The sequence below is a fragment of the Mycteria americana genome (assembly GCF_035582795.1).
Source record: "Mycteria americana isolate JAX WOST 10 ecotype Jacksonville Zoo and Gardens chromosome Z unlocalized genomic scaffold, USCA_MyAme_1.0 Scaffold_18, whole genome shotgun sequence".
Classification (NCBI taxonomy): domain Eukaryota; kingdom Metazoa; phylum Chordata; class Aves; order Ciconiiformes; family Ciconiidae; genus Mycteria; species Mycteria americana.
In genome coordinates, this window is record NW_027445436.1 from 13,750,211 (window position 1) to 13,776,997 (window position 26,787).

The 26,787-nt window shown below is 42.7% G+C and overlaps 3 protein-coding genes, 1 long non-coding RNA gene and 3 other non-coding genes across 11 annotated transcripts in view; 1 reads left to right on the plus strand and 6 right to left on the minus strand.

Annotated features, from left to right (window-relative positions):
• Positions 1–2,450, minus strand: part of DYM (dymeclin) — a 297,267-nt gene extending 294,817 nt beyond the window's left edge. For 2 of the 4 annotated variants that reach the window (XM_075488866.1, XM_075488867.1), the window contains exon 1: positions 2,232–2,448. The gene's annotated coding sequence lies outside the window, so the exon portion shown is untranslated. Of the gene's footprint in view, positions 1–1,360; positions 1,456–2,231 lie in introns of those variants that run through there. The other 2 variants (XM_075488869.1, XM_075488870.1) reach the window with 2 other exon arrangements.
• Positions 2,451–2,611: 161 nt separating this feature from the next.
• LOC142402924 (uncharacterized) lies at positions 2,612–8,955 on the plus strand. The gene is made up of 3 exons (XR_012773510.1): positions 2,612–2,799; positions 4,527–4,660; positions 8,768–8,955. It is a non-coding gene; the product is annotated as an uncharacterized LOC142402924 (long non-coding RNA).
• Positions 8,956–19,438: 10,483 nt separating this feature from the next.
• CZH18orf32 (chromosome Z C18orf32 homolog) overlaps positions 19,439–26,787 on the minus strand; it is a 349,853-nt gene continuing 342,504 nt past the window's right edge. Inside the window, exons 1-3 of one of the 2 annotated variants that reach the window (XM_075488900.1) lie at positions 22,719–22,765; positions 20,291–20,543; positions 19,439–19,630 (exon numbers count right to left, since the gene is read on the minus strand). In XM_075488900.1, the coding sequence (XP_075345015.1) occupies positions 19,556–19,630; positions 20,291–20,518 (303 nt within the window). In that variant the 5' untranslated portion in view covers positions 20,519–20,543; positions 22,719–22,765 and the 3' untranslated portion in view covers positions 19,439–19,555. Of the gene's footprint in view, positions 19,631–20,290; positions 20,544–22,718; positions 22,766–26,787 lie in introns of those variants that run through there. The other variant, XM_075488901.1, reaches the window with a different exon arrangement.
• On the minus strand, positions 23,201–26,694 carry RPL17 (ribosomal protein L17). Its single transcript, XM_075488896.1, has 7 exons — positions 26,656–26,694; positions 26,268–26,320; positions 26,137–26,177; positions 24,874–25,008; positions 24,649–24,747; positions 23,827–24,018; positions 23,201–23,296 (listed from the first exon to the last, which is right to left on the minus strand). Exons 2-7 carry the CDS (start codon positions 26,305–26,307, stop codon positions 23,249–23,251), a joined length of 555 nt encoding a protein of 184 aa, XP_075345011.1. The 5' UTR covers positions 26,308–26,320; positions 26,656–26,694; the 3' UTR covers positions 23,201–23,248.
• Positions 23,668–23,739, minus strand: LOC142402990 (small nucleolar RNA SNORD58). Its single transcript, XR_012773554.1, has one exon. It is a non-coding gene; the product is annotated as a small nucleolar RNA SNORD58 (small nucleolar RNA).
• On the minus strand, positions 24,243–24,312 carry LOC142402991 (small nucleolar RNA SNORD58). The gene has a single exon (XR_012773555.1). It is a non-coding gene; the product is annotated as a small nucleolar RNA SNORD58 (small nucleolar RNA).
• Positions 26,418–26,486, minus strand: LOC142402989 (small nucleolar RNA SNORD58). The gene has a single exon (XR_012773553.1). It is a non-coding gene; the product is annotated as a small nucleolar RNA SNORD58 (small nucleolar RNA).

Below are 26,787 nucleotides of genomic sequence, written 5' to 3' on the forward strand. Positions count from 1 at the left end.
TTATAGTGTTGGAAACATTGTTCGATATGAAAATGTTTTATGATTATTGATGAATTTGTCCCTCTTTTTTTTTTTATATACTCAGTATACCTACCTAAAAACCAATTTATAGTAATTCATTCAGTTACTACCATAATTAAAATGGGCAGCTGGGTTGGATATGACACAAGTCATGCTAAACCTAGCACAATTTAATAGTCTAAGTAGCTACTAGCTTGGTATAGTTATCTCTTTATGGAAGGGATGTTAAGATTACTGTTACACATATTTAAGATTTTCTCCCTATTTCACTCTCAGACATAAATAAAACTTGTCTAATGGCCAAAGTGATGTTTCAAAAAGAAAAATTCAACTACCTTTTAAGCTTCAGAAAGATGCTTAGATGTTCATTAAAAGGTCTGCATTTGTTTTAATATTGGTATATTTTGCTATATTTCAATGGTTATACAATTATTTTGGCATCTGTACTCTTCCCACAATTGGGCATTATGCATATTTTTACAACAGAGCTATTTGTCTCTGCTTTAAATGTTTCCCACAGCTAGAAATCTATCTACAGCATAAAAAAAATGCATGTTGTACAGAAGGCCAAATCTGTTTTGTATGTACACCTAATTTTATATTATACTACACATCATGATTTATATCGCCCATCTCCAGGGTCTACTGCAAATGAAGTTATACTTGCCAAAGCGCGCAATTACTATGAGGTACAATAAGCTTTCCACTCTAGAGAATACACTTGAAAGAAATATCATCTTTAACCGCCAACTTTGACAACAGTTCATCAGCCACCAAACAGGATTTCTTACTTTTAATATCTTCAGTCAGTCATCAGCATGTTAAAAACATCCTGGGATCTTCCTATTCATCTGATAAAATCACTGGAAGCACCGGAGACATCTAAGTTGAGTATTAATTTGCTATAAATACTTTTCTACTGAATTTATCACAAAATACTAAGCAGTAGATGCTGTGCTAGTAAAACAATAGCACAGGACTGGAAGAGAAGGAGCTGATGGTTGCTTCAGCCAGGTGAGAGGGCTGAGCAGGGTCCAACATCCCCAGGGCCGTCCACGGGCTTCTCCTGATGCAGCAGCAACGTGAAAAGAGAAAACAGCCCAGGGAGAGAGCAGAATGAGGCCTTCCTGAGCTCCTGGCAATCTAAGGAGCAATGACAATTTTTAAGTCACCCCAACTGGAGCAACTTCAACGGTTTTTACTTGGGAATTGACAAAGTGGGAGATTATACAACCCAGTGGCTTGCATTAGGAAACTGGACCGAACCACCCAGGAACTTCTTTCCCCTCCCCTGTACTCAAAAAGTGCTCAATGCAGGAAATATTAACAATCTACTTACTCCTACAAATACCTCAAATGATTATAACTGCAGCCCAGCATGTTATCCCTCTGTACACACAGCAAAAGAAATCAGAGTACGGCCTCACAAACTCACTACAAAAGATTTAAAAAAAAGATAAACAGCGCTTGGCATGAAAGCATACAAGACAAAACCTGATGTCAATTAAGATAAGATACAAATTCTCTTTTAAACTATTTCCCACTCTTGCTAAATATTATCCTTTGGAAGTATGAAAACAAACTGGCAATAGCGAGACTAAGCAGACCCATTATGTTGCAAAAGCAATCACTAAGCACTGTAAAAAGTATCTGGTTCACAAAAGCAGAAAGTAAAATATGCTATTTTATAGTTTTTTCACTAATAAGAAATATCATTAAGAGTACAAAACAAGAAACACAGGTATGAACCTCTCTCATTCTGGTTTTGACCGCCTATAAAGGGATAGCAGGTACAACTCCGTGCCCCTGAAGGATCCCTAGAGACCCTGACAGGGAGTACCTGGAGGAGCACCGCAGGCCCCCGTGCTCCCCAGCGGGTGCCAGTGCCCCGGGAGCGGACACCCGACAGAGGCGGCAGCCCCGGGAACTCCCCGCGGCAACGGTGCTGAGAGTTACAGCACAAGCGCAGCCCTCTATCACGATATGGAGCCGAGCAACGGTGGGCGTCGGGACAAAGGGACAACCAGGACGTTTAGGGGCGTGCAGCAGCTCCCTGCGCTCCCTCCCCTTTCGGAGCCAGCACTGAAGGGGGACGAGGCGGGACGGAGCAGAGCCGCTGGGACCCACCTGCCACTACTCGCGCCCCTCGGCCGCCCCGCCAGCCCCCTGCGACGGGGCGGGCCCGGAGGTACCGCCGAGGCCCCGCTTACCCCGTCAGCAGCACCCATCCGCTCTCACCGCCGCGCCACAACACTGTACCGCAGGAGGCGGCCGGTACCACGGCCCCGGCGGGCCCAGCCCGCCGCCGAGACGGCTCCCGTAGGTTCCGGCAGCCGCGCCCCCGCCGCGGAGCCGCCCGGCCCGTTCCCCTCAACGGCCGCCGCCCCTCCACCGGCTCGCCCGCACCCACCCGCGCGCCGCGGGGGCGCTGCCCAACAACCCCCGCCCGGCGCAGGCGCGCACCCACTACTACCGCCCGCCTCCATCCTTCCACGTCGCCAACGCATCCCCACAGCGCATGCGCACAGGCCGGCAAAGATGAAGGTGCGCCGCCGCGGGGCACGCCGGGAAGTGTAGTCCGGCGCGGGGAGGCCCATGCGCCGCTGTTCCGCGCCTCTGCGTGCAACAGGCTTCCACGGGCTGGTCGTCATCCTCCGGGTGAGCCCTTCCTACGGCAAGAGGCTTCTCTCGATAACCCGCGGGGTGGTCGGGGGCACGGGCTGACTGCCACGGCCTCCTCTCCTCTGCGGTCCGTGTTTTCAGTCAGTGGGACATGAGGTAACTCGAGCAAGTGGGACCAAGAGCCAGAGGGAGGGAGGGAGGGAGGGAGGAAGGATTTACCAGGCATGGTCCTGCCCTCACGCTGCTTTAATTCATTGTTTCTATCTCTGATAACCTCCCGTCTCCATATCTGAGGTGGTTTTTGTGCCATCAGTAGCTGGTTCTATAAGTACCCGATGGTTACTTCAAAAGGGAAACCCTTCCCAATATAATTAATCCTGAGCATCATCTCGTTACTGCAGTGTGTGACACTAAATATGCAGGCCATCTCTTACATGTACCCATAAACGGGCTGCATGAGCAAATAGGGCATATGCAAACAGCACAAGTGCAAAGGTGAGGTCTAACCACTTCATATAAATTGCCACATAAAAGCAAAAATCTTGGCATAGGGTTTGGCCTCATGTTCATACCATTTTGATTGGACCGCTACAGCAATAAAAATGGTGCACGGTCAACAGTTAGAGTGGCTTGTCGTGGATGGAGTGAGAGTGCACTTCACTCGTAAGAGAGAAGCAAAAATATACTTTATTGATATAAAACGGGAAGTTAACAAAGTTCAATGCAACAGTGTTTTAACAAGATTCGATGGCGAGGTACACTTGATTATTTACTACATAGAGGACAGGGTCAGACAAAACTGTCAGGGAGACCCTCCCATTGAGTCATGAGGTTCAGAAAAGGATCCCCTTGCTTTCTAAACTCCTTCTCAGAGAGGAGTCTAGGTGCGGCTAGATCCAGTCCTAGTCCCAGACTTGGTCAATGGTTTACGTCTAAAGGATTATATATGCGCAATCAATCCTTTATATCACTTAGCTAAGGTTTCAAAGTTTAGTATGTTATTAGTCACTTACCGAGGATCTGTTGCGGCAAGGAATCTCTCAACCTCGAGGAGTAACCTTGAGAGGCGTCCCTACTCAAGGGGAGATCCTGGCGTGCAGCCCGCTGCCATGCAGGAGAGCTCAAAGGGCTCTTGGGCTGCTCATTTATGGGGGTAAGATGATTGACCCATAGTCATATTTGCATACCGACCACAGATTTTAGTTTCTTCCAAACTTGACTTGAGTCAGACATTGACCAGCACTGTGGACGCATTGCCATAAATTAGCCCTTGGCTACTGTGTTGTTATCTGTGTCCTCCGAATCCACTTTGAGCTGGATGCATCCATCACGACCAGATGCATCCATCACAACCGCCGCTGGTGGTTATCGATTGAGCAGGGTTACGGGAAAAGGTCAGGTTGGGGGGGAGCACACCATCACATGGCTATAAAAGAGGTAGGACTGTATGCACAAAAAAGGAATTGAAAAACAATCCTCATGCAAAATGCAAGTATTGCTACATCTATCTACGTATAAATACATCTATTCACAACATTTCAAATAACTCATCTTTCAAATACAACAATGAAAGAAAGATACAGCACTATGATCTAAAAACATTTCTCAAGCAAGAGAATCACTGTGGCAAACATGGTCTTCTAGACCATTTCAATTAAACTACTGCAGTCAGGTTCACTGAAAAGCAAAAATAATGACAGTCTGCGAAACCCAATATATGATTTGGTTCAGCGAGCATGTTCTAACAATCAGAAAACAGCACAAGGAAGATAATCCCCTTTCATGTATTAGGCAGTTTAATGAAACAGAATTAGTTCTCATTGAAGGCAGATTTAGTTAATCTAAGTGTAAATTAAATTTCTCTTCATTTCCTTTACCTGCAGCCTCTGAAAAGACTGTTCTTTCAGCAATAATGTTCTGCATTGTACAGAAATCAAGAAGGAATGACTCCAAGGACTAAAACTTAGCAGCATGCCCAACAACTCCCAGAAGGCTGGAGCATGATTGCTACATTTGGGTAATAACAGCATATTGTATTACTGTCATTAGATCAGCTTTGTGGATATAATTTAACTGTGTTCTATGAACACATCTGAATAAAGATCATTTTGCACAGAATTCATTGCTAGTTTAGACATCCTTAGAGGCTGATCATGTTCAATTTAACCTGCCAGAATTTCCTTTGCTTGCAGAATCAGGCCCATCAAAATAATTGGCAACATAAAACCTTCTGAACTTTTATTTAAGAATTTTTTGCACATACTTGCAGTATTTTAAAGGTGTATTTCAATTAAGTTTATTTCAAGTCCTTGGCACCCAGCTACCTGTGCAAACCAACACATGGAAGTGTCGTGGTTTAGCCCCAGCCGGCAACTAAGCACCACACAGCTACTCACTCACTCCCCCCACAGTGGGATGGGGGAGAGAATCGGAAGAGCAAAAGTAAGAAAATTCATGGGTTGAGATAAAAACAGTTTAATAGGTAAAGCAAAAGCCGCGCACGCAAGCAAAGCAAAGCAAGGAATTAATTCACGCCCAACGTGGGGCTCGAAGGGTTCAAGATAATGACATATTTGATTGGAATGTGCTAGATGATAGAATTTATAGCTGTTATTGCTGTTTAGCTATTAATCAGCAGACTTCTGTGCTTGCCATAGGCTTGCTTGCCTTACTGTACCTTAGATTCTAGGGCTCGTTAGTGGCTGCTTTTTGCTTTTGCTGCTTGCCGTGCTGCTGTACTGCTTATCATCTTACTCTGCTGTGCCTGGGAACATTTTGATAACAGCAATGGCCATGCGCCTGGGCTGGCAGATGGCCAGGGCATCGCTGCTGTTTCTGTGCTGCTGTGCTGGACAGGCTGGAACTCTGGTGTGAACTCGAGTCAAAGGGACTGTGACCTGTGGATGAATCCACATGGGAGCAGGACACCCCGAAGCGTCTGTGCCCATGGACTAGCCCATGCCAGAGCAGGTATATCTTGAAACGTCTGTGGCCATGGTTATGTCTGTGCCACAGCAGGTATACCTCTGAAGGGATTGTGGCCCAAGGATAAGTCCACGATGGATAAGGTGCACCTCGAAGCATCTGTGGCTGTGGATGAAGTCCATGCTGCAGCAGGTACACCTTGAAGCATCAGTGGCTGTGGACGAAGTCCATGCTGCAGCAGGTACACCTTGAAGCATCAGTGGCTGTGCATGAGGCCATGTTGGAGCAAGTTTACTTCTGAAGGTACTGCATTCTGTGGATAAGTCCAAGCTGGAGCAGGGGCAAGGGGAGGACTTCATTGCAATGTTAAACCTGATGGTCTGTCCAAAGGGACCAGGGGTGGAGATTGTAACGGAAATACCTTTAAATTGATGTATCCTGGGATTTGAGTTGCATGTTGTGGGAATTACTATAGCAGGAACCCCTTGTTGCTAGCCAGGCTAGGAGCAAGGGGAGGAGTTCGTTGCAATGTTAAACCCTATATCCTGGTGCAAAGGGACCAGGGGTGGAGATTGTAATGGATATACCTTTAAATTGTTGTAACCCATGATTTGAGTTGCATGTTATAGGAATTACTACAGCCGGAACCACCTGAACCAATGGAGGAGAAGCCTTACAAGAAGCAGTGCAAGTGCAGCAGTGACCCGACCTGAGCTGGCTTTGGTGCCCAGTAACTCCAAGAAACACACCACCTCTCCTGTCCTGAGTGACCACCATAAGAGATGGAGCCCAAAGTCATGGACTAAATGAACTCAGTGGACATTTTGTGGACATTTATGGACATTTTACAGACATTTTGTAGGGGTGGTCCATAGACTAAGGGAATGATATGTGTGTATTATATCAAAGGATGGGAAGGGCGATGGTGGGTAATGAGAATGTATTGGATAGTGTGAGACCTGAGCATATGACGTAAATTGTATAGAATAAGGGGTGGATACTGTCCTGGTTTCAGCTGAGATAGAGTTAATTTTCTTTATAGTGGCTGCTATGGGGCTATGTTTTGGATTTGTGCTGAAGACAGTGTTGATAATACAGAGATGTTTTAGTTGTTGCTGCACTAGTCAAGGACTTTTCAGCTTCCCATGCTCTGCCAGGTGCACAAGAAGTTGGGAGGGCGCACAGCCAGGATAGTTGATCCAAACTGACCAAAGGGCTATTCCATACCATATGATGTCATGCTCAGTATATAAAGCTGGGGAAGAAGAAGGAAGGGGGGACATTTGGAGTGATGGCGTTTGTCTTCCCAAGTAACCATTATGTGTGATGGAGCCCTGCTTTCCTGGAGATGGCTGAACACCTGCCTGCCCATGGGAAGCAGTGAATTAATTCCTTGCTTCGCTTTGCTTGCGTGCGTGGCTTTTGCTTTACCTATTAAACTGTTTTTATCTCAACCCATGAGTTTTCTTACTTTTGTTCTTCCGATTCTCTCCCCCATCCCACTGTGGGGGGAGTGAGTGAGTGGCTGTGTGGTGCTTAGTTGCTGGCTGGGGCTAAACCACGACAGGAAGGTACCATGTTGCATTTAGACCTTCCCATAAAGAAAAAATATTTTAAATTAGTTGATTTGAATATTTTTTTCAAATATTGGTTGATTTCTTGATTCTTCCTCAATAGTATTTAAAAAAGCCCAGACAGCTTTAATGCTGAAGATCTTAGGACTAGATTTGCAGAAGTACTTTGGTTCCCTAAAGATGCCTACTCTGCAATTTTCTAAAAGTCTTCAGTATAAATGAAGCTGCTACTTGCTCTAGTAAATTCTGGTAGATGTCCACCTGCCTAAGCATAAGCCCTTTTGTAAATCTTGCTTTTAGTGAGTAACAAACATATGGAAATTTTCTCAGTTAAATTAAATGTCCTTGATCTATATTGTTCTCTCATGTGAAGATTTCCTTAATTTCTGTCTACTTATTTTTCTTAAACAGGGCTTTGTGCACTTCTTTGCCCCTGCCCAGGCTCAGGCAGTTCATTTCCTTCACCTGTTTTTTGACTTATTTTTTGCTTAACTGTTCACAACACAGTAGGGTTACTGACCTATTCTTGGAGAATTTTGCAACACAAATCTGCCAGGACTTCCAGTGAAGTGCCTCATTCAGGAAAGTTTTGTGATGAAGATTAGTCACATTAGTGTTTAACTGCAGCTAATAAAAGTACTGAAACACCACTCCAGAAAGCACAAACGGGGTAATTTTACAACCAAGAACAGATACTTGCACTATCTGCCCATTTTGCTTTTTGCAGTCTTTTCAGTAGGCCTGGTGTTTAGATATGGTGCTGGCACACAGCTAGAAGCCCAGTTCAGCGTGTAGTCTAATTTACTACACAGTTTATTTTCCATGGTACTGTCTGATGCACTTCCTTGTATAATAATATCCTAAATAACTCAAAATAATTAATTATGTACACTTTATAAATTGACTGCATACATTTACAAATTAAAGGAGCCCCAGTACAGCTCTTGCTCTACTTTTTGTTGTGTTCGCAGCTGTTAGAGGTGAATATATTACTCCAAAACTTTGGCCTGTTTATGAGATGCCCAACATTTTAAAACAGTGGCTAAGGTTACCTGCCCTGGGACAGGAAGCACAGCTGAAGGGACAATCTTTTCAGCAATGCTTACAATGTAAGAACACATACTCATGTTCAGCTGCACACCTGCAATGAATCTTCATTTCTATAGCCATTTGAGAGACACTGTGCATGACCTCAGTTCTGGAGTAACTTTCTCAGGCAGTTAACTCCTTTCTCATTGCAAGGTGATTTCAGACCCTTAGAAGTTCCCGGCTTTCAGATTTAGAGCATGAACGTTGACGCTAGTGGTAGTGTCACCTTGAATCGTGTATATACGAGTATGCATTTTAGAATATTTTAGTATATGAGTATGTATTTTAGAATATTTTAGAATAAAATAGAAATAGTAATAGAAATAGTATAAGAGTTATTAGTAGTTAAGAAGGGATCACAGTTAGAATAGATATTAGCATACTAGAGTGTGAGAATCATAGACAGTTAGAAATAGAAACTAGCATACGAGACTGTGAGAATTGTAGAATCTTCAAGGTACTAGATAATGCCTAAGTTAGATAAGAGGGTACGGGCACTGCATATTTTACTAACAAGCATATGTTTGTCCTAAAAGAATGCGAAGCTGTAACCCTTCAAAGACCAATAATGGGAACATCCTCTTACCGGGAGAGCCGTAAAGATAAAGGGACACCACAACAGCCATGAAAACAACAGGAATAACAGTAACTAGGGGAAAGGTAAAGGCGGCAGGGGGAGATCGCGACCACCGACCCAATTGGGGGACGAAAGGACTACCCCTCCCACTCCTTGTGAGAATGCGCAGTGAATTAAAATCATACTGTGACTAATTCAAAGCGGAGAAAATACGGACCAATGGAAGAAGAGGATGATTAGTTAGTCTGATGATTATGTATTAGATAGGCGTGGTGTGTTAACTTTCATGTATAAATACTGAAGGGAATTGCAATAGGTGTGCTCGATTTGTGAATATTCCACCTTGCACCCTGCGCAGAATAAAGCAATGTCTCCTCTCTAAACATACTCTGCGTGTTTCGGGAGTTATTTTACAGCGAGGCAACAGTTTTGGCGACCCAGATGGGACTTTGAAATTCGAGACCGGACTTCGATCGACACTTGCTACCGCTGGAGGATCGCGAGCCGGACTCCAGTGCACACCAGAGGACTCTGTCCGGGGACTCCTCTCGCGATTCCCTGGTGGGTGGTGAGTGGCCGATTGATACCAGGATAGAGACATTGTTATTTTGAAATTTTGCTGGTTATTGGTCCGAACCAGAGTTGTTGGTATAATTGGTCCCAGCGTATTTACGAGAGTGATACGAACCGGAGTTGGTATAATTGGTTTTGGTTAATTGCAGCCGCTGCATTGGTATATTGGTCTCTCCTGCGCTACTACGGTGACAACCGGAGCAGGTAGAGTTTTGGTTTGGTTCGGTTTACTTGTATTGGTTTACTTGTATTGGTAATCATTGGTGTTATTGTTGGTGATTTTAAAGAATATTGTTGTACAATATTACAAATGGGAAACGTGACATCTTCCACAGAAGGGGAAATACTTAAAGCTTCCCCATTGGGTTGTATTTTAAAACATTGGAATAAGTTTGGAGGTGACCCATTATCACGAAAAAGTTAATAGAATATTGTAATTAATGGAACTTTGAAATATAATACTATGTCACAGTTAATGCTGTTTTGTAGAAGAGAAGAAATATACGGGGAGGTAATGACCAGGGTGGAAATGGGGAAGCCGGAGAAGGTGATGCTAACAGTGATGCTGAAAGTGAAGGGGAGAATTTCAGTCCGATAGCAGAAAGAGCTGGGGGGGGGGCAGTGCTGCAAGCACTCTTAAGGCAGGCAGTAGGTCCAGCAGGAGAGCTGGTGTGGGTTAAAACTCCTTTCTTGGTAGCGGATTTAAGGGCTTGGAAAGAGATATACAGGTGGTGTTAAAGACATTGTTGTCATATGAGGAACAGAGGACTGTTGTGGTTAAAGCTAGGGAAGAAGCAGAGAGGGTTCATGCCCAGGATGCACAGGCAGGGAGACTGGAGGATCATTTTCCCTCCAACAATCCGAATTGGGATCCTAACAATCAGGCACAAAGATTATTGTTAACTGAATATCAGAGGTTAATACTGTTTGGTGTAAGGAATGCGATTCCGAAACCAAAAAATTTGTCCAAATTATATCAGGTGGTACAAGGGAAAGATGAAACTCCATCAGCCTTCTTTGAACGATTATGTGAAGTGGCTAAGAAATGGACTGATTTGGATCCGGAGAGAGAGGCCGATGCACTAACGTTTGTGACTTTGTTTGTGGGGCAGTCAAATCCTGATATTAGGAGAAAATTGCAAAAGATAGAAGGAGAGGATGCAAGATCTATGAATAGGTTATTAGAGGTGGCGTGGAAAGTGTATAATAACAGGGATGAGGAAGAGAAGAAGCGACAGGAAAAGGAGCAAGTTAAGAGAGAGAGTCGCAAGGCTCAACTGCTGGCTGCAGCAATAGAGGAGGGCAATCGAAATAGTAGAAGGCGAAATGATGGGTATAGGTTAAATCAAGGAAGTGTGACCCCCTTCTTTAGACCTGGGGAGGGTAAACCCTTGAGTAAGGATCAGTGTGCTTTGTGCAGACAAAAAGGGCATTGGAAGAGGGATTGCCCTCAGAATCGATTCTGGAGGAATTTCCCAAGAAAACAAGAAGATCCCAGGGTGGAAGAGCTGCTTACCCTGGATTCAGATTGACGGGGACCGGGGGATGAATCGGAAGTTTCCCCAACAGAACCCCTGGTTACTTTGAAGTTGGGGAATGAAAAGGTAGATTTTCTAATAGATACAGGAGCGACATGTTCAGTGTTAAATACTTGTAAAGGTAAATTGAGTAAACAAAATTTAGCTGTCATTGGAGCCACAGGGAAAAAGGAGGTAAGGCCTTTCTTCCAACCAATTAAGTGTGGAATTGGAAATCGAATTATCACTCACAAATTTTTATACGTTCCCGATTGCCCGATGCCTTTGTTGGGAAGAGATTTACTCAGTAAACTAAATGCACAAATTATTTTTGAAAACGGCAATATACAGGTACAGATACCAGAAGAAAAAGCCCTAGAAGCGCAAGTGTTAATATTGCAGGAAGAAGTACAAGAGACTCCAGACCCTGAGACAATCCCAGAAGAAATATTGAATGCGGTGACCCCACTGGTATGGGCCTCCGGGATCCCAGGACGATCGCGCACTGCTGAACCGGTAAACATCACATTGAAACCTGGAGCACAACCAGTAAGACGAAAACAATATCCTATTAAACTAGAAGAGAGAAAGGGTTTAGAACCCATAATAGAAAAATTTATGGTTTATGGACTGCTACGAGAATGTCAATTGGAGTATAATACTCCAATTTTACTGGTAAAGAAACCTCATTCAAATGAATATAGGCTGGTTCAAGATTTGAGAGCAGTAAATCAAATTGTGCAGGATGTTCACCCAGTGGTAGCAAATCCATATACTTTATTGACTGCAATTAAAGAAACAGATCAGTGGTTTACAGTATTAGATTTAAAGGATGCTTTCTTTTGCATTCCTTTGGAATTTGAAAGTCAAAAGATATTTGCCTTTGAGTGGGATAATCCAAAAACTGGCCGAAAGGCTCAACTGTGCTGGACCGTTCTTCCGCAAGGATTTAAGAATAGTCCAACAATCTTTGGAAATCAATTAGCAAAGGAATTGGAGAACTGGCAAAAAGAAAATCCAGAAATAACTTTACTACAGTATGTGGATGATATCCTTTTGGGAACAAAAACATTAGAAGACTCTGTACAGTATACCATTGATCTCTTGAACTTTTTAGGAGCAGCAGGGTATAAAGTGTCAAAGAAAAAGGCACAAATTACACAACAGACAGTGACTTATTTGGGATTCACCATCACCAAAGGTCAGAGAAGCCTTGGTCCAGAAAGAAAAGAGGCAATTTGTCAAATACCAGAGCCCGTGTCTAAACGAGAGCTAAGAGCATTCCTAGGGATGGCCGGATGGTGTCATCTATGAATTATTAATTTTGGATTGATTGCAAAACCCCTTTATGAGGCTGTGAAAGGTACAGAGGAACTTCTAGAATGGACTCCAGAATGCCAAATAGCTTTTTTTTAAATTGAAAGAAGCCTTGATGTCAGCACCCGCACTAGGGCTTCCTAATTTGGAAAAACCCTTTGAGCTTTTTGTGAATGAAAGACAGCATGTTGCGCTAGGGGTTCTGGTCCAAAAGACTGGATCCTGGAAAAGACCAGTCAGATATTTTTCTAAGCAACTAGATTAAGTAAGCAAAGCCCTCTTGTTTAAGAGCCGTCACTGCGACTGTGCTGCTCATTCAGGAAGCTAGGAAATTGACTCTGGGACAAAGAATGATGGTACAGGTGCCACATGCTGTGACAACCGTTCTAGATCAAAAGGGGGGACATTGGTTATCCCCTAGTCGAATGATGAAATATCAGGACGTGTTACTAGAACAAGATGATGTGAGGCTGAAAGTAACAACCACCTTGAATCCAGCCACCCTGTTACCGTTGCCTGGGGAAACTGAAAACAATCGAACAGGTATATGTGAGTAGGACTGATCTGAAAGATATACCTCTGGATTCAGCAGAATTAAATTTGTTTATAGATGGGAGCAGCCAAGTGATCAATGGAGTCCAAAGAGACGGATATGCAGTTATTATTGAAGGAGAAGAATTAGATGAACTGGAAGCAAAAGCCCCCATCTGCCCAGAAGGCGGAGTTGATAGCATTAATAAGAGCTTTAGAGCTAGCAGAAGGAAAGACTGTGAACATATGGACAGATTCTAAATATGTTTTTGGAGTAGTTCATGCACATGGAGCAATTTGGAAAGAAAGGGGTCTCCTTTCATCACAAGGAACACCAGTTGAGTATGGAGAACTAATAAGAAAATTATTACAGGTTATTAAACTGCCTGAACAAGTGGCAATAATGCACTGTAAGGCTCATCAATTTGGAAATACCCTTGAAGTGATTGGGAATCGACGGGCAGATTTAGCAGCTAAAAGAGCAGCAGAGCAACAACAAGTTTTGGGGATATGGCCTGAAAGGTATGAAGACTTAAAGGGACCGCCAATTTATAACAGAGAAGATGATCAATTAGCCAAATTGCTCAATGCAAAGAACAAAGATGGATGGTGGATCACAGAAGATAATCGAGTAGTAGTACATCCAAACATTATGAGAGAATTTATGGAAAAAGAACATAGAGGAACACATTGGGGGGTAGAAGCTCTTATGGACAATGTCAAACTCCACATTTTAAGTGTAGTGATGGGAAATATAGCCAAGAGTATTAACAAGAAGTGTGAAATCTGCCAGCAAAACAATCCTCGAACTCAACCCAGACCTCCACCCAGGAAAACTAAGAAAGGAAATACTCCTGGCGACTATTGGCAAATAGATTTCTCGGAACTTCCCAGGCAAAATGGGTATCGGTATTTGTTAGTATTAGCGGATACTTTCTCTGGATGGCCAGAAGCCTTTCCCTGTCGCACCAATCAGGCTAGAGAAGTAGTTAAAATATTACTGAAAGAAATAATCCCTCGTTTCGGGATTCCGATTGGAATGTCCGAGGACCCCATTTTGTGGCCAAAGCACTCCAGTCATTAGCAAGAATATTAGAAATAAAGTGGGATTTACACACACCATGGAGGCCGCAGTCTAGTGGAAAAGTAGAAAGAATGAATCAAACAATAAAAAGGCAATTAAATAAAATTTGTCAAGAAGCACAGTTAAAGTGGCCAGATGCTCTCCCGTTAGCATTGTTAAGAGCAAGGATTACACCAAGGTCCAGAGAAAAGGTTAGCCCTTTTGAAATACTATACGGGAGACCTTATCAGAGTATTAATCATGAGCCAGGATCTATAGAATTAATAGGGAAACAATATCTTAAGGAATATGTGATCTCTCTAGGGAAGGTTTTGTCTTCTCTTAACAGGTATCTACATTTGAGAACCCCTTTGGGTCTGGATACTGCAGTTCACGAATTTCAATTGGGAGACTGGGTCTATTTAAGAACTTGGAGTGATGAACCTCTGAAAGAATGCTGGAAAGGACCCTTTCAAGTCCTCCTGACTACATACACTGCAGTCAAGCTGGATGGAGTAGAGTCGTGGATCCATTACACCCGGATTAAGAAAGGACTTCCACCGGAAAAGTGGACCGTGGAGAACCAGAACGAAAGCCCTTTACGACTGAAATTTAAAAAGGACAATCCATGAATTGTACTTGGGATCAGGTTATTGCTTATGTTGATTTAGATTGTACACTAGGCATAGTCTTATTTGTAGCTATCATAATCTCATTCATGATTTTGATGGTGATATGGAGGCCAAAATTTTAATCATCTTAATGATGTTAGTAAGAATTGAAGGATTAGAAGAAAATTTGATCCTAAAATTGATTCAAGGATTTGGCAAATTACAAAATACTACGGGCATTACCACTTGCCTCCCAATTCCACATTCTACTAAAAATCCAATAGAATGGGGAATCCTGACCTTAAGAGACCTTCCCTTGGTAAATTGGAGTCAAATAATTGAGCAACAAACTAAAATTCCAATGAAAGAAATTATAACCTGGACAGTAACAAATGGAAAGTTGTCGTGGTTTAGCCCCAGCCGGCAGCCAAGCACCACGCAGCCGCTCGCTCACTCCCCCCCCCGATGGGATGGGGGAGAGAATCGAAAGAGCAAAAGTAAGAAAACTCGTGGGTTGAGATAATAACAGTTTAATAATTGGAACAAAATAATAGTAATAATAATAATGAATTATAATGAGAGGGAAAAAAAAACAATGAGAGAGAGAGAGAGGAACAAAACCCAAGGGAGGGAAAAAAAAAAATTATATATATATATATATAAAAAAAAAAATTACAACCGCTCACCACCCGTCGACCGACAGCCAGCCAGTCCCCGAGCAATGATCGCTACCCCCCGGCCAACTCCCCCCAGTTTATATACTGAGCATGACATCATATGATATGGAATAGCCCTTTGGTCAGTTTGGATCAACTATCCTGGCTGTGTCCCCTCCCATCTTCTTCTGCACCTGGCAGAGCACGGGAAGCTGAAAAGTCCTTGACTAGTACAGCAGCAACTAAAACATCTCTGTATTATCAACACTGTCCTCAGCACAAATCCAAAACATAGCCCCATACCAGCCGCTACGAAGAAAATTAACTCTGTCTCAGCTGAAACCAGGACAAAAGTGTAATGGGACTCTTGCATCATTACCAAATGGAGAATTTTTATGTTGGTCAATCAATAGTAATCATGTAAGAAACACAGTTTCCAATTTGGTTGACCAACAACAAGGAAAATACATATATAAGACAAGTTGGAAAAAACCCATGGCAGAAAATGGATGTATATGAACCCTAGTTCATGGTGGGCCTAGTGAATGGATAGGGCGAATTGGAAGTACTAGAAACCAACATAAAGAAATCATTACGAATCCAAAAAAAGGAGAGCACGTCCCTAAATGGAACTTTACTCAGGTATTCAATTGCTCTCATATGGGAATCTTGAAAAATATAACCAGGGTAGAAAAAGTATTGCGAATTGGATGTCAGTGTCGAAATTTAATTGTAGATCCACATGTAATACAACATATGATGCAGATACAAGTCCAATGCCACACAGAAACTATTTAATCTCCAGGATATACTGTGTGGGTCTTAAGTGATGGAACTTGGACAAACAAACTTCATTTTGATATCCCAAATCATCAAATTACCTTAGGAGTGTTAACATTGTGTCCATTATGGAAAAAGAATCCCATTACACCTCAGTTATGGGGAAAACTCAAAAGAGAATTAAAAAGAGATCCATGGCATGGCCCATCAACAGCTACGAAGGTAGGGTGGGCCGTGGAGTCAATGTTAGCCCCCGGAATAATGGCTTATGAGAACCGAGTACTGCTTGCAAATCTAACATGGCAGATGAGTAGTTTAGAGAATGCAACGGAGCAGGGGTTACCTATAATAAATAAAGTACAAGCAAACAGTGAAATGACCTTACAAAACCATCTAGCCTAGCCTTAGATCTCTTATTGGCCAAAGAAAAAGGACTATGTGGATATTTAAACCTGGATAAGGAACACTGCTGTGTTCACATTCCTAACATAACAGAAGACCTAAATAAACAGATTGACCAGATCAGACAAATAGCGAAGGGAACCCAAGAGCTACAGGAGAGTGTGGAGAACAATTGGCTAAACAAAATTCTGCAAAGTGTAAGTGGATGGGCTCTTACAGGATGGTTAGCTAATTTAGTCCAGGGTTTGATTTTTACAGTGATTGCAATAATAATCACCATAATAATCATTAACTGTATGAAACAGGCAATACTAAAGACTGTGTTTGTCGGAAATGTAATACTAACCAGAGACGTTGGAAGTCTTAAATGAAATATTTGAAACTTCCAAAGGGGGGAATTGTCACCTTGAATCATGTATATATGAGTATGCATTTTAGAATATTTTAGTATATGAGTATGTATTTTAGAATATTTTAGAATAAAATAGAAATAGTAATAGAAATAGTATAAGAGTTATTAGTAGTTAAGAAGGGATCACAGAATAGATATTAGCATACTAGAGTGTGAGAATCATAGACAGTTAGAAATAGAAACTAGCATACGAGACTGAGAATTGTAGAATCTTCAAGGTAATAGATAACGCCTAAGTTAGATAAGAGGGTACGGGCACTGCATATTTTACTAACAAGCATATGTTTGCACCCTGCGCAGAATAAAGCAATGTCTCCTCTCTAAACATACTCTGTGTGTTTTGGGAGTTATTTTACAGCAAGGCAACAGTAGCAGAGGAATTTATTGTTTGGGGTGAGGTGGGGGTTGATTGCTTTAGAAAACTCAATCCACCACAGCAAAGATTACATCCGCCTTTTACCAAGGTGAAGTTTTGATGGATAGGGTATGATTTGTTGCAATAATACGGGTGAAATATCCAAAGATATGGAGGACAAAAATGATCGGAAACTAGCACAGCCTCTTTCCCTCGCTTCTGCTTTCCAATACCTGTCTTCTCTACTACACTATCCACACAACGATACGTGTGAGAAGTTATAGTGTTGTCCCAAAAATTGGGGTTCATTTACCCGGTGTGCAAAATGCCAATATACACACAGAGCAGAAGTATTTTATTGCATATTTGCGCAGATATGGGTGTCTGTCCCAAGACAGCACACCAAGCTTTCAAATTAACAGTTATTTATACACAAAGCATTAACATATTCAACTTCCTAATACCTATGCAGTATTCTTCTATTAAATGATTGGTTAAAATCTCTTCGCCCAGCATGTAAATTAGTACGCATGCTTAGTTGTTCTTCAACTTCATCATTTGAGTCAGAGGTATAATTGGGGTAGGTGATCCATGAGTCGGTGGTCACGATCTCCCCCTGCCGGAATTACCTTTCCCCTACTTTCCTACCTTTTTGGCAGATCTAAGCGGTTCTTCATGGTTTACTAACTAGGCTAGTAATACATCAGTTACACTTCTGCTTTTCAACAGCCACATCCTGCTTATTAGACAAAGGTACATTGTCTAAGTTCCTATGGAGATAGGGTAGGGCTCTACAGTGGATTTCTATAGCAGCATCAATCATTATGTGAATTGTATACTTACATTTGATTATTACAGCAATAGGAGTGCACAGTTAGTATTGTTATCTTTTATTGTATGAATTATACCATGCGTGCATGCTCAGAATAATAAAACCAGGCTTTAATATCACAAAGGGTAGGTACTTCACTGGTCTAGGAGAAAGCTATATCTGTGATACACTGATCAGATGGGGGCTTATCTTCCAAGGATGATGCAAAAGCTGATTAAACAGCAATACCAAATTCACTTCCTAATAGACTAGCTCATTAAGGGAGAGCAAACTATTAGGCAACATCTTACAAGGAGTTTTCTGTGATTCAACTCATTACAGAAGTAATGGTTGTAGCAACAAGGGCCCGATATCCAGCTGTGAACATTGCAGATCGATTCACACAAGACCTGACAAAACCGGGTAGTGGTAGGAAACAATACGCCTCACCAGAGGCATTTGACAGACATCAAGCAAGTCTTTGGAATAGTTAATTATCTGCCAGGAGAAAACACAGTCACAAGAACAAGACTGGACCTCAGTGACGGTTCAGGGACTGCATATATAATAAGGTATGCCTTTTTAGGCATACCTTTGGTAGGACTTTTAGAAAAATGATAAATCCTAAATAGCAATCCAAAATTGCTGGAATGGTTTTGTTTTGGTTTTTTTCAAGAGCTCTCTGGTTTGGCAGAGAGGACAAAGCAGGAATTATCACTTCTATTCCCTACTAAGCACAGAGGCATCTAAAACGCCTCACAATTGCACTATCATGTTGGGATGCAAGTCAGTACCAGAATGCATCTTCCCAGGAGGAGGCAATGCTGGACTTTCTGAGATCACTTTCTTTATCATGAAGTCAGTAGTTTTATGACCTCCTTCTGCCTAGGGCCTGTCTACAGGTTTTCAAAGATTTTGTTACCACTCTAAATATTTACAGCTCAGAAGCCTAAGAACAATTGTATGAAGCAACTTATTTTTAAATAAAATCCTGGTTTATTATAATTCAAATTACACAAGCATGTTAAAGAGATTTTAGTTGGATTTTTTTTTTTAAAGACAGAACTGCACCATTTTAAACCACTGCAACAAAATAGAAAGCAGCAATTCTCTTGCATCATGCCCCTGCTGCTCCTCTTCAGGAAAGAAAGGCACAATGTTTCAAGGAAAATAATTAATGGAAGTATCAAATCAAGACTTTGTGCTTTTAGTAAGCTAAGTAAATTTTGCATATAGCATAACTCCTTTAGCTCATCCACAGATCTGACATGAAAAATATGTATTCTTCATAATTTAACCATGATGCTTATGTTGCCACAATGCAATTCATAGTTCTTTAGCAACGTCAAGAATAGCTATAGCTTTTAAGGTGAAAGCCTGAAGTATTGCGCTTAGCAGTTAGTGAAACTAAGATGCTAAGATACATTTACCTTCCAAAGCTAGATTTATTCATAAGTTATTTAACCTAAACTCTAATAACACCAAATAGATGATAGATGAAAAGTAGTTCCAGTGAGGAAAATAACGAACTCCAGTTTTCAAACATTTTAAATTAAGAAATGCGCTAGCTGCCATTTTAGTGGCAAAAGAGACCCTCTCCTGTAAGTGGTAAGGATTTTTATTCAGCTAAAATGTGCAAAGAAAAAAGTCTCAAAGTGAGAGAAATATCACCAGTTCATATTGGACACAAGGGAATAAAATCCTTATGAATGAATTCCTTTAATCTGTTTTCTTGTCAGAAACTTCTGTGAATCTCTTTGCAGCAATTTCATTTGCAATGCCATTGCTTTCAAACTGCAAATAAAAGACAGCATCATTAATGGGATGTCAAAAAAGGACTCCACACCCAGAACAGTAACAGCTGGTGATGAAAATTACTTTTAGAAGCAAGGCCAGTGAAGATCTATGAAGAAATCTGCAGCAAGAACCAAAGTGATGGTGTCTCTTTAGATTTACACATAATTTTTGCTTCAAGGGGGCAGGGGGAGGAGTGAGGGCAGAGACAACATATACAAATCTTTGAATTTTCTTAGAAGAGATAAATAACAAATGCACGATTTACACACACGAAACATTTTCCCCCATTATGAGTGGCAGAGCTAGCTGAAGAGTGGGGGTTATTTTAATTCTGCTTCATGCACCTGGTGTGATGTAACAATTATTTGACTTCTTCCTTCTCTGAAAGAATAGCCAGTCATTAAAAAAAAAATAAAATTAACTAAGCTGTTTCAGAAAACAGATGCAATTCCTATCCTTCCAAGACCTACCAGAAGCTATCTGGGAGTAACTGCTATTTCCAGCTGGCTCAGTACGGGTCACTCCCTTTCATAAGAAAATAGTCACAAAAACATCTATAAAAACACCCAACTATTTACTCTTTTGTGGTGCCCACCCTGAACTACTGCTGGGTGTTTTATCTGGAGTTTCCCTGGTTAGCTAAATGATTAATCTTACTTTATAAATTCCAGACTCATCCTCCTGATCTCTTTTCGTGGCTGAAGGTGCCCATGGATTTCCAGCGCTGCCTCCTTGACCTTGTTTTGTAGTTGTTTTTTCTTCCACAGCTTTCTTGGGCCATACACGCTTAATGAAAGATGCAATAATGGGATAGATATACGGTTCAAGGAATTTCTTGTAGACCCAGAGGAGAATGGGAATGACAATACAAGGGATGCACACCATGGCTTCCTCTTGTTCTGTGACAAAGCTGCTGAGGGAAAAATACCCAACAATTTAGGATGACAGTGTTTGTATGCCATGAGCTAAGAAAACAGTCTTAAATAATAAATAAAGATTGTAGTTGATACTCAAACATAAAAGATTCTTTAATAATAGATTAATTGTTAAAGTTTCAAAAACACTGTACGTTCCAATGTTATAAAGTCTTCAACAAGGGAAACATTCTTGACGTTTTAACAAAAAAGGAGTTTGCATTAATTCATCATTCCTACAGCTGGAACTTGGAAAAGCACATTCAGAAAATAAGTTTTTGCTTAAACCACACAAAAAACAGTTTAAGCAGTAAGCTGCAGATATTAGCCCAGTTCTTACCATAATATAACAGAGGGTCCAAAAGGTTTGTTTTTCTCATTCCCTTTTTATTTAAGGTGAAATTAAATGGCAGGACTCCAATCAATCTAATGGCTTGCTACCACAGAAGGGCAGGTTGGGGGGGGGGGGGGAGAATCCTAGTCAGGATTTGAGAAAAGGAGAATATGGGTTACTTCCTTCCTCCTGCACAGGAGGAATCACTTGATCCCACACCAATCCCATACAATTGGCCAAACTATTAGGAACTGAATCCATCCCTCTCTCCCAAAACCGGGAAGAAGTCTTCAAAAACAGCAGCCTGAGGTCTGCGATAAAAACAGCAGAAAGCCAAAGGGCAGGGGCGGAAAGGTACAACTGGAAGAGGAAGCAGTTATGTAGGATTAGAGCTGGCCCTTTCAGTGCTGATGAGCAATATATTAGATCCATGCTGTGCAGTGCAGCTTTGTCCTTCACATTCCTCCTTTCTAGGCTGCCGACAGCTGAATTCTTAGATTAAGAAGCAAAACAAAAGCTTTCCAGAATGGAGAATGAAGAGGCAGATGTGCACACTTTATTTGGGATCTGAGTTTCACTTTTTTTTAAGCTATCCTAAAGAGTTTTAGCCCCAGGTTCTGTGGAACAACAGAATATCAATTTCCAGTTGACTACTTCTAAGTGTAGCTTTGGCTGCTTCAGATCTAGTTTTACAGGATCTGCTCATCTCTGAAGTCAGAGAGGAATCTTAAATTGAGACAACATGAATGAGGTAATCCATTAAAGTCGCTCAAAAAGACAATTCATGTACTCTCTCCGCCAGAACTTCCTAGATGCTAAATTTTCAGCAAGATGTGGATTCATCCACTAAAGAACGTGGCTGGAGGGAACACCCTAGGCTGTCTTTGGGAGGTAACAGCAAGTGTCTGTGCAGCCACTTCACGTCAAGATTCCAGACCGAAAAATAAGTCATACCTCTGCCAGATGCAAAAGAAAGTCAGTGGAAGCATAACACCTGTCCTAATGCATTTAAATATTGTTCATGAGTTTCTTCTGTGAATTGGTGATGCTCTGTTGGCTGGTTAGCAAGCAATTAATTTGGGGGGGAGGGGAAGAAGAGTAAAAGGGCAAACGGTCCAATTTTAATAGCAAGCTTGTTTCTTTGTGATACAAGCTTTTGTTTATCTCTGTAAGCCACCATACATTAGGGTCAGCAGAGAGAACATGCATGACATTGCAAATTTAAGTACGTTTGGTCTTTGTTTCCCATGTTTAACTCGGTCTTTAGTCAACTATTATTACGAAACAGAAAAAAAAGGCTACGCAGACAAGAGGGCTCTTTTTTTTTTTTTCATAAAGGATGACCTAGTCTAGAAGGGCTAATTTATGTAATACATCCCAGTTCTGCTTCTCTACAGGACGATGTTCAGGCTAGAATATTCCCCAGAAGCCAGGCCAACCTTCCCGGTTTACGGTAAAGGACGAGCTGCTGCAGCCGGCGGCATTTCCCCTCCCGTTGGTATTGACGTCAAGGCTGGAGTGCAAAGTAATAATAAATACCTATAATAAATCGGTAAAGTTCCGCTCAAACACGCGTTGAAACCAAAGAGCTCCACACCTTGGCACGAGCTGTTACATTTCGGGATTCACTCCGTCTGCTCCCGGTTAACAGAGCCGCTCAGGCCGCAGAGAAGGGGAGCAAACGGCGAGGCGAGGCGAGGCCGTTCCCCGCGGACTCCTCCAGCCGGGCAGCCGTGCTCGGGCGCCGGCCGGGACAGAGGACTAGCATTCCACGAAGGGACCCTCAGGGGAGCAGCCCAGGCCCCGCCGGAGAAGACGGAGCCCACCCCGCCCTCACCTCAGTCGGCAGCGACCAACCGTCGTTACCGGCTGCCACAGCCTCCTCCGTCGCACCGGAAACGGCCCCCACACTTCCGGCTGATGCGCACGGCCGACTCACCGCCAATAGGAGAAGGCGGTGTGCGCGTCACGTGGCCCATGTCCCGTGGCCGGAGAGCCGCAACCACCGCCAGCTGGCCGTCAGACGTAGGGACCTAGGCGGGCACAGGACTGCTGCCGGCTTGTGCCCAGGCACGGAGACCGGGGAAAGGAGAAACGGACACCCGTATTTGGCTGCCATGACCTTGATCTAGGTGTAGATATACTCGTATTCATCATCAGTGTGCCCGCAGGTGAAGTGATGTGCTTTTTGACTGCAGTGCCTACTGCCCCAGCTCTCGAGGTGTCCCGAAGCAACACGCGGATGGTTCTGAAAGCCAAGCAGACCCACTGGGCACCATTTACTGCAAAAGCCTTGAAAGAGCAGAGAAGCACACACAATAAACCTTAACTTTTTACTTTTATTTATGTACATCTGTTGCATCAGATTTACTCCCGAGCCATCAGCTTTTGCTTCTTCAGCTTCTTCTGGGATATCTGAAAAACAAATGCACAAATGAGAAAACAGCAATAGTCTACAGCTGCCCAAAACATCTTACAAATAAGTTTAAAAACAGAGTCAGCCTTTGAAAGAAGTACTGAGAACTGTTAGAAATTTCTTCATCTGTTTACAGACTGTTCCACTAATAATACATACCTGCACATAACGAGCATCCTGACAAGTACTACATTGCTTACAGGCTGCCAACTTGCCTTAAATTTTATTGTAACACATCACAACTTTACATGTGCAACAGGAAACGCTGAAACTGCTCCAGGGGAGGGAGGAACAGACCATCCCTGCGATACAAACCACGGAGAAGCGTTTTCCTAAAATTCTCAACCTTGCGTTTACAATAAATATTGAGGTTGCTCAGAAATAACGCGTTTTTTTTTTTCATGGGTAGTCCAAAGGTATCCTAAGATAGTCATCGCAGCAACCCCTCTGTCTGAAAAATGCCAAGCGTTAACACTCAAGATTTCTTGACAGCGACATTAAAGAGGACTAAGGACATGACGCTTAGTACCTTTTTCTTTTGAGCAACTTCTTCCTCTGGCTTGGGAACGATCTGCTCCTTCTCAGTGAGGATCATCTCGATGTGGCAGGGGGAGCTCATGTAGGGGTTGATCCTACCGTGTGCTCGGTAGGTACGCCTGCGCATTTTGGGAGCCTTGTTGACCTGGATGTGCTCGATGACCAGAGAATCCACATCGAGACCCTGGAGGGTGTGTGTGTGTATAAAACTTGTGACTTGTTTTTCTCTTCAAATAAATAATGTCTGCAGCAAAGCCATGAATAACCACCCCCACACCACTGCTGGCAAATAAAACAGCTCAACTTGGCAACGTTATAGAACTGAGTGTTTACCGAGCAAGCACCAGCTGAAGTCAGAAAGACGCCAACCACCCTTCTACACGTCACAATGAATTTAAAATTATGCCGATGGCTCAGAAAGAAGGTATGATTATTTCACAGTTATTCCAAAGGTGTCCTAAGATAGTAATCACTGCCATCAAAGTTACCAAATTAAGCGCCGAGTATATTACAAAGACACAAAATGACCAAGAGTCCACAGATTTTGCTTTGGTTTGTAGATGTTAAGAGATCTAAACCACGCTTATTCTAAACAGTTGATGACCACGCACAAACTAGTTACCTGTGAAAAATTATTCCTCACATTTTAACTTGAAAAATGCACGTAGCCTAACTCAAATGACCAGTAAACCAAAAGCCTCTATACAATTCAGTTTCACCTACAAAGCAGGCCTTACCCAGCCACCGAGTTCAGGAGCACCAACACACAACGCAACACCAACACTTTGCATTTAATGACGTCTATGCCACCTACCTTGAGCTCAGCATTGCTCTCTGCATTTTTGAGCATGTGCAGCAAAAACTCCGCGCTTTTCTTAGGCCAGCGTCCCTGCGTCCAGCCCCACTGCTTGGCCTGGAAGAAGAAGAGAGTTCCGTTTTTGTCCCGGTACAACACAACTTGCCCTTTACACACCATGAACTTGCTGTTACACCCCCTTTTATTAAGATTGCATACCAAAATAATTATCTCAGACCTCACCTGGGCGCATCTACCGACTCCTCCGTTGTAGCGACGGAAGGGAACACATTGCTTCTTCAGGGTGACATCCTTCAGGTACTTGGTGGCCTTGCGGATGTGCATGCCCTTGATGGCCTGGGCAGTCTCACGAGTGTTCTAGCAACACAAAGCACAGCGAAGTTCCTCTTAACAGATCTTTCCAAGTTATAACGTAAGCAAAAGCACCCCTCTCTCTTTCCTGGATCCTATTCTTTTTGCTACAAACTCAGAAAATAAAGTTAAAGAATGAAGAATAATTAGCAATGCTTTTTTTTTTTTTTTGCTACCTACTTTTCTAACCCTTGGTATGACATCCATTACTGAATTTGCAGCTCTGGCACATCTTTATTGTTTTTTACCCAACGGCTAGGTCTTTCCAACCAGCAAAATTAAAAGTTTGAGTATTTATATTTTTCGTAGCTCCTCTTTGGCCACTAATCCAAAAAAGCAGGAGCCTGAAGGATAAATTCCTACTAAAATGTCAAATATGGCACCTCAGAGGAAGCAATGAGAAAACAAGGTACACAAACAAGCTACAAATAATGTAATTATCTCCATAAGGGAATTATAAAGGGGAAAGAGGAAAAGGCTCAGAAAGAAAAATCCAGAATAAAGGATCGGTGCTTAAGATAGCACACTAAACGCAAAAGTCAGAGAGTAACTATAATCCTACCTGATCACAATAAAAGAGCAAACCAAAGTGAAACCTCTCTTCACCTGCACTATATAACACCGAGCAGAAAAGCACCTGCTCAGCTTTGGTTCTGTGGTTAACTCCAGTGAGTCCTGAATTCACAGCCACACCTACACCTTTTCCAGAGGAACCTATGTCCTCATGCCAAATACCGCAAGTCTCCCCTGCCATACTTCTTGACTAGCAGCATGATCAGATGAACCCGATGTTCTTTCCAAACAACCAAAAAGGCAGAGTAAGACAAATGAAACAAATCTCTCATCTAACACTAGCCCAATTCCTCCTGCTAAATTCACTGCAACTGTTTTCCTACTGTATTTTATTAGCTATGTTAGACAGGAAGCTCTTTAGGACATGCCATCTTATTTTTGATCCTGTGGATAAAAAACATTACAAGCAGCTAAAGCAAACACAGGCCATAACCTATGCTACCACCCTTAAGTAACTACGTAATGATACAAGAGAGTAAAAGACATGCCTTCAAAAAAAAAAAACAAACAAAAAACAAAACACAAATGAATTTGCGTTTCGACCATGCACACACCACGTACCTTGAAATGCACTCGCAGGTTGGATCCCCGTGACTTGCATGCTGCAGAGAAAAAGAGACCAACTTTTGGAATTAAAGCCTCAACGGCTTCAGTAAAGCCCCACGCGAACGTCCACGAAAAAGAAAACTCACATTTCGTGGGGTTCTCCGGATCCAGAGAATAGCGCACCATTTTTGGAGCTCAACTGCAAAAAAGCAATTAAAAAACTCCCATATTAAGCTTCTAACACAGACATGCAGAACCTGGATTGTTTACCTTACTGCCGATAGCGAACTGAAGGAGCTGCTCAGAAATTACGCTTTCTTTTCACAATTAAATCCAAAGTTGTCCTAAGAAAGTCATCACCGCAGCCACGGACTCTCCCTAGGGCCTGCCCCTCCTCCCCCGCGACAGTCCCACAAATACCGAGGGCGTCCGGCAAAGCGGACCGAGTCCTCGCCCCCTCATCACCTCCCCGGGGCGCCCTGGGCAGGATGGAACCGGATTGAGACCGCTCCCTGACTGCCATGACTCCCTCACCTCAGGGCGGCGGCCAGGAAGAGGAAGAGCAAGGCATACTGGGAGCTGGGAGAGCCGCCCGCTCTCGCGAGAGCCCGGGGGGGATTTCGGTCAGGGGGTGTCGCGGAGGTGCCACGCCGAGCGCGGGGCGAA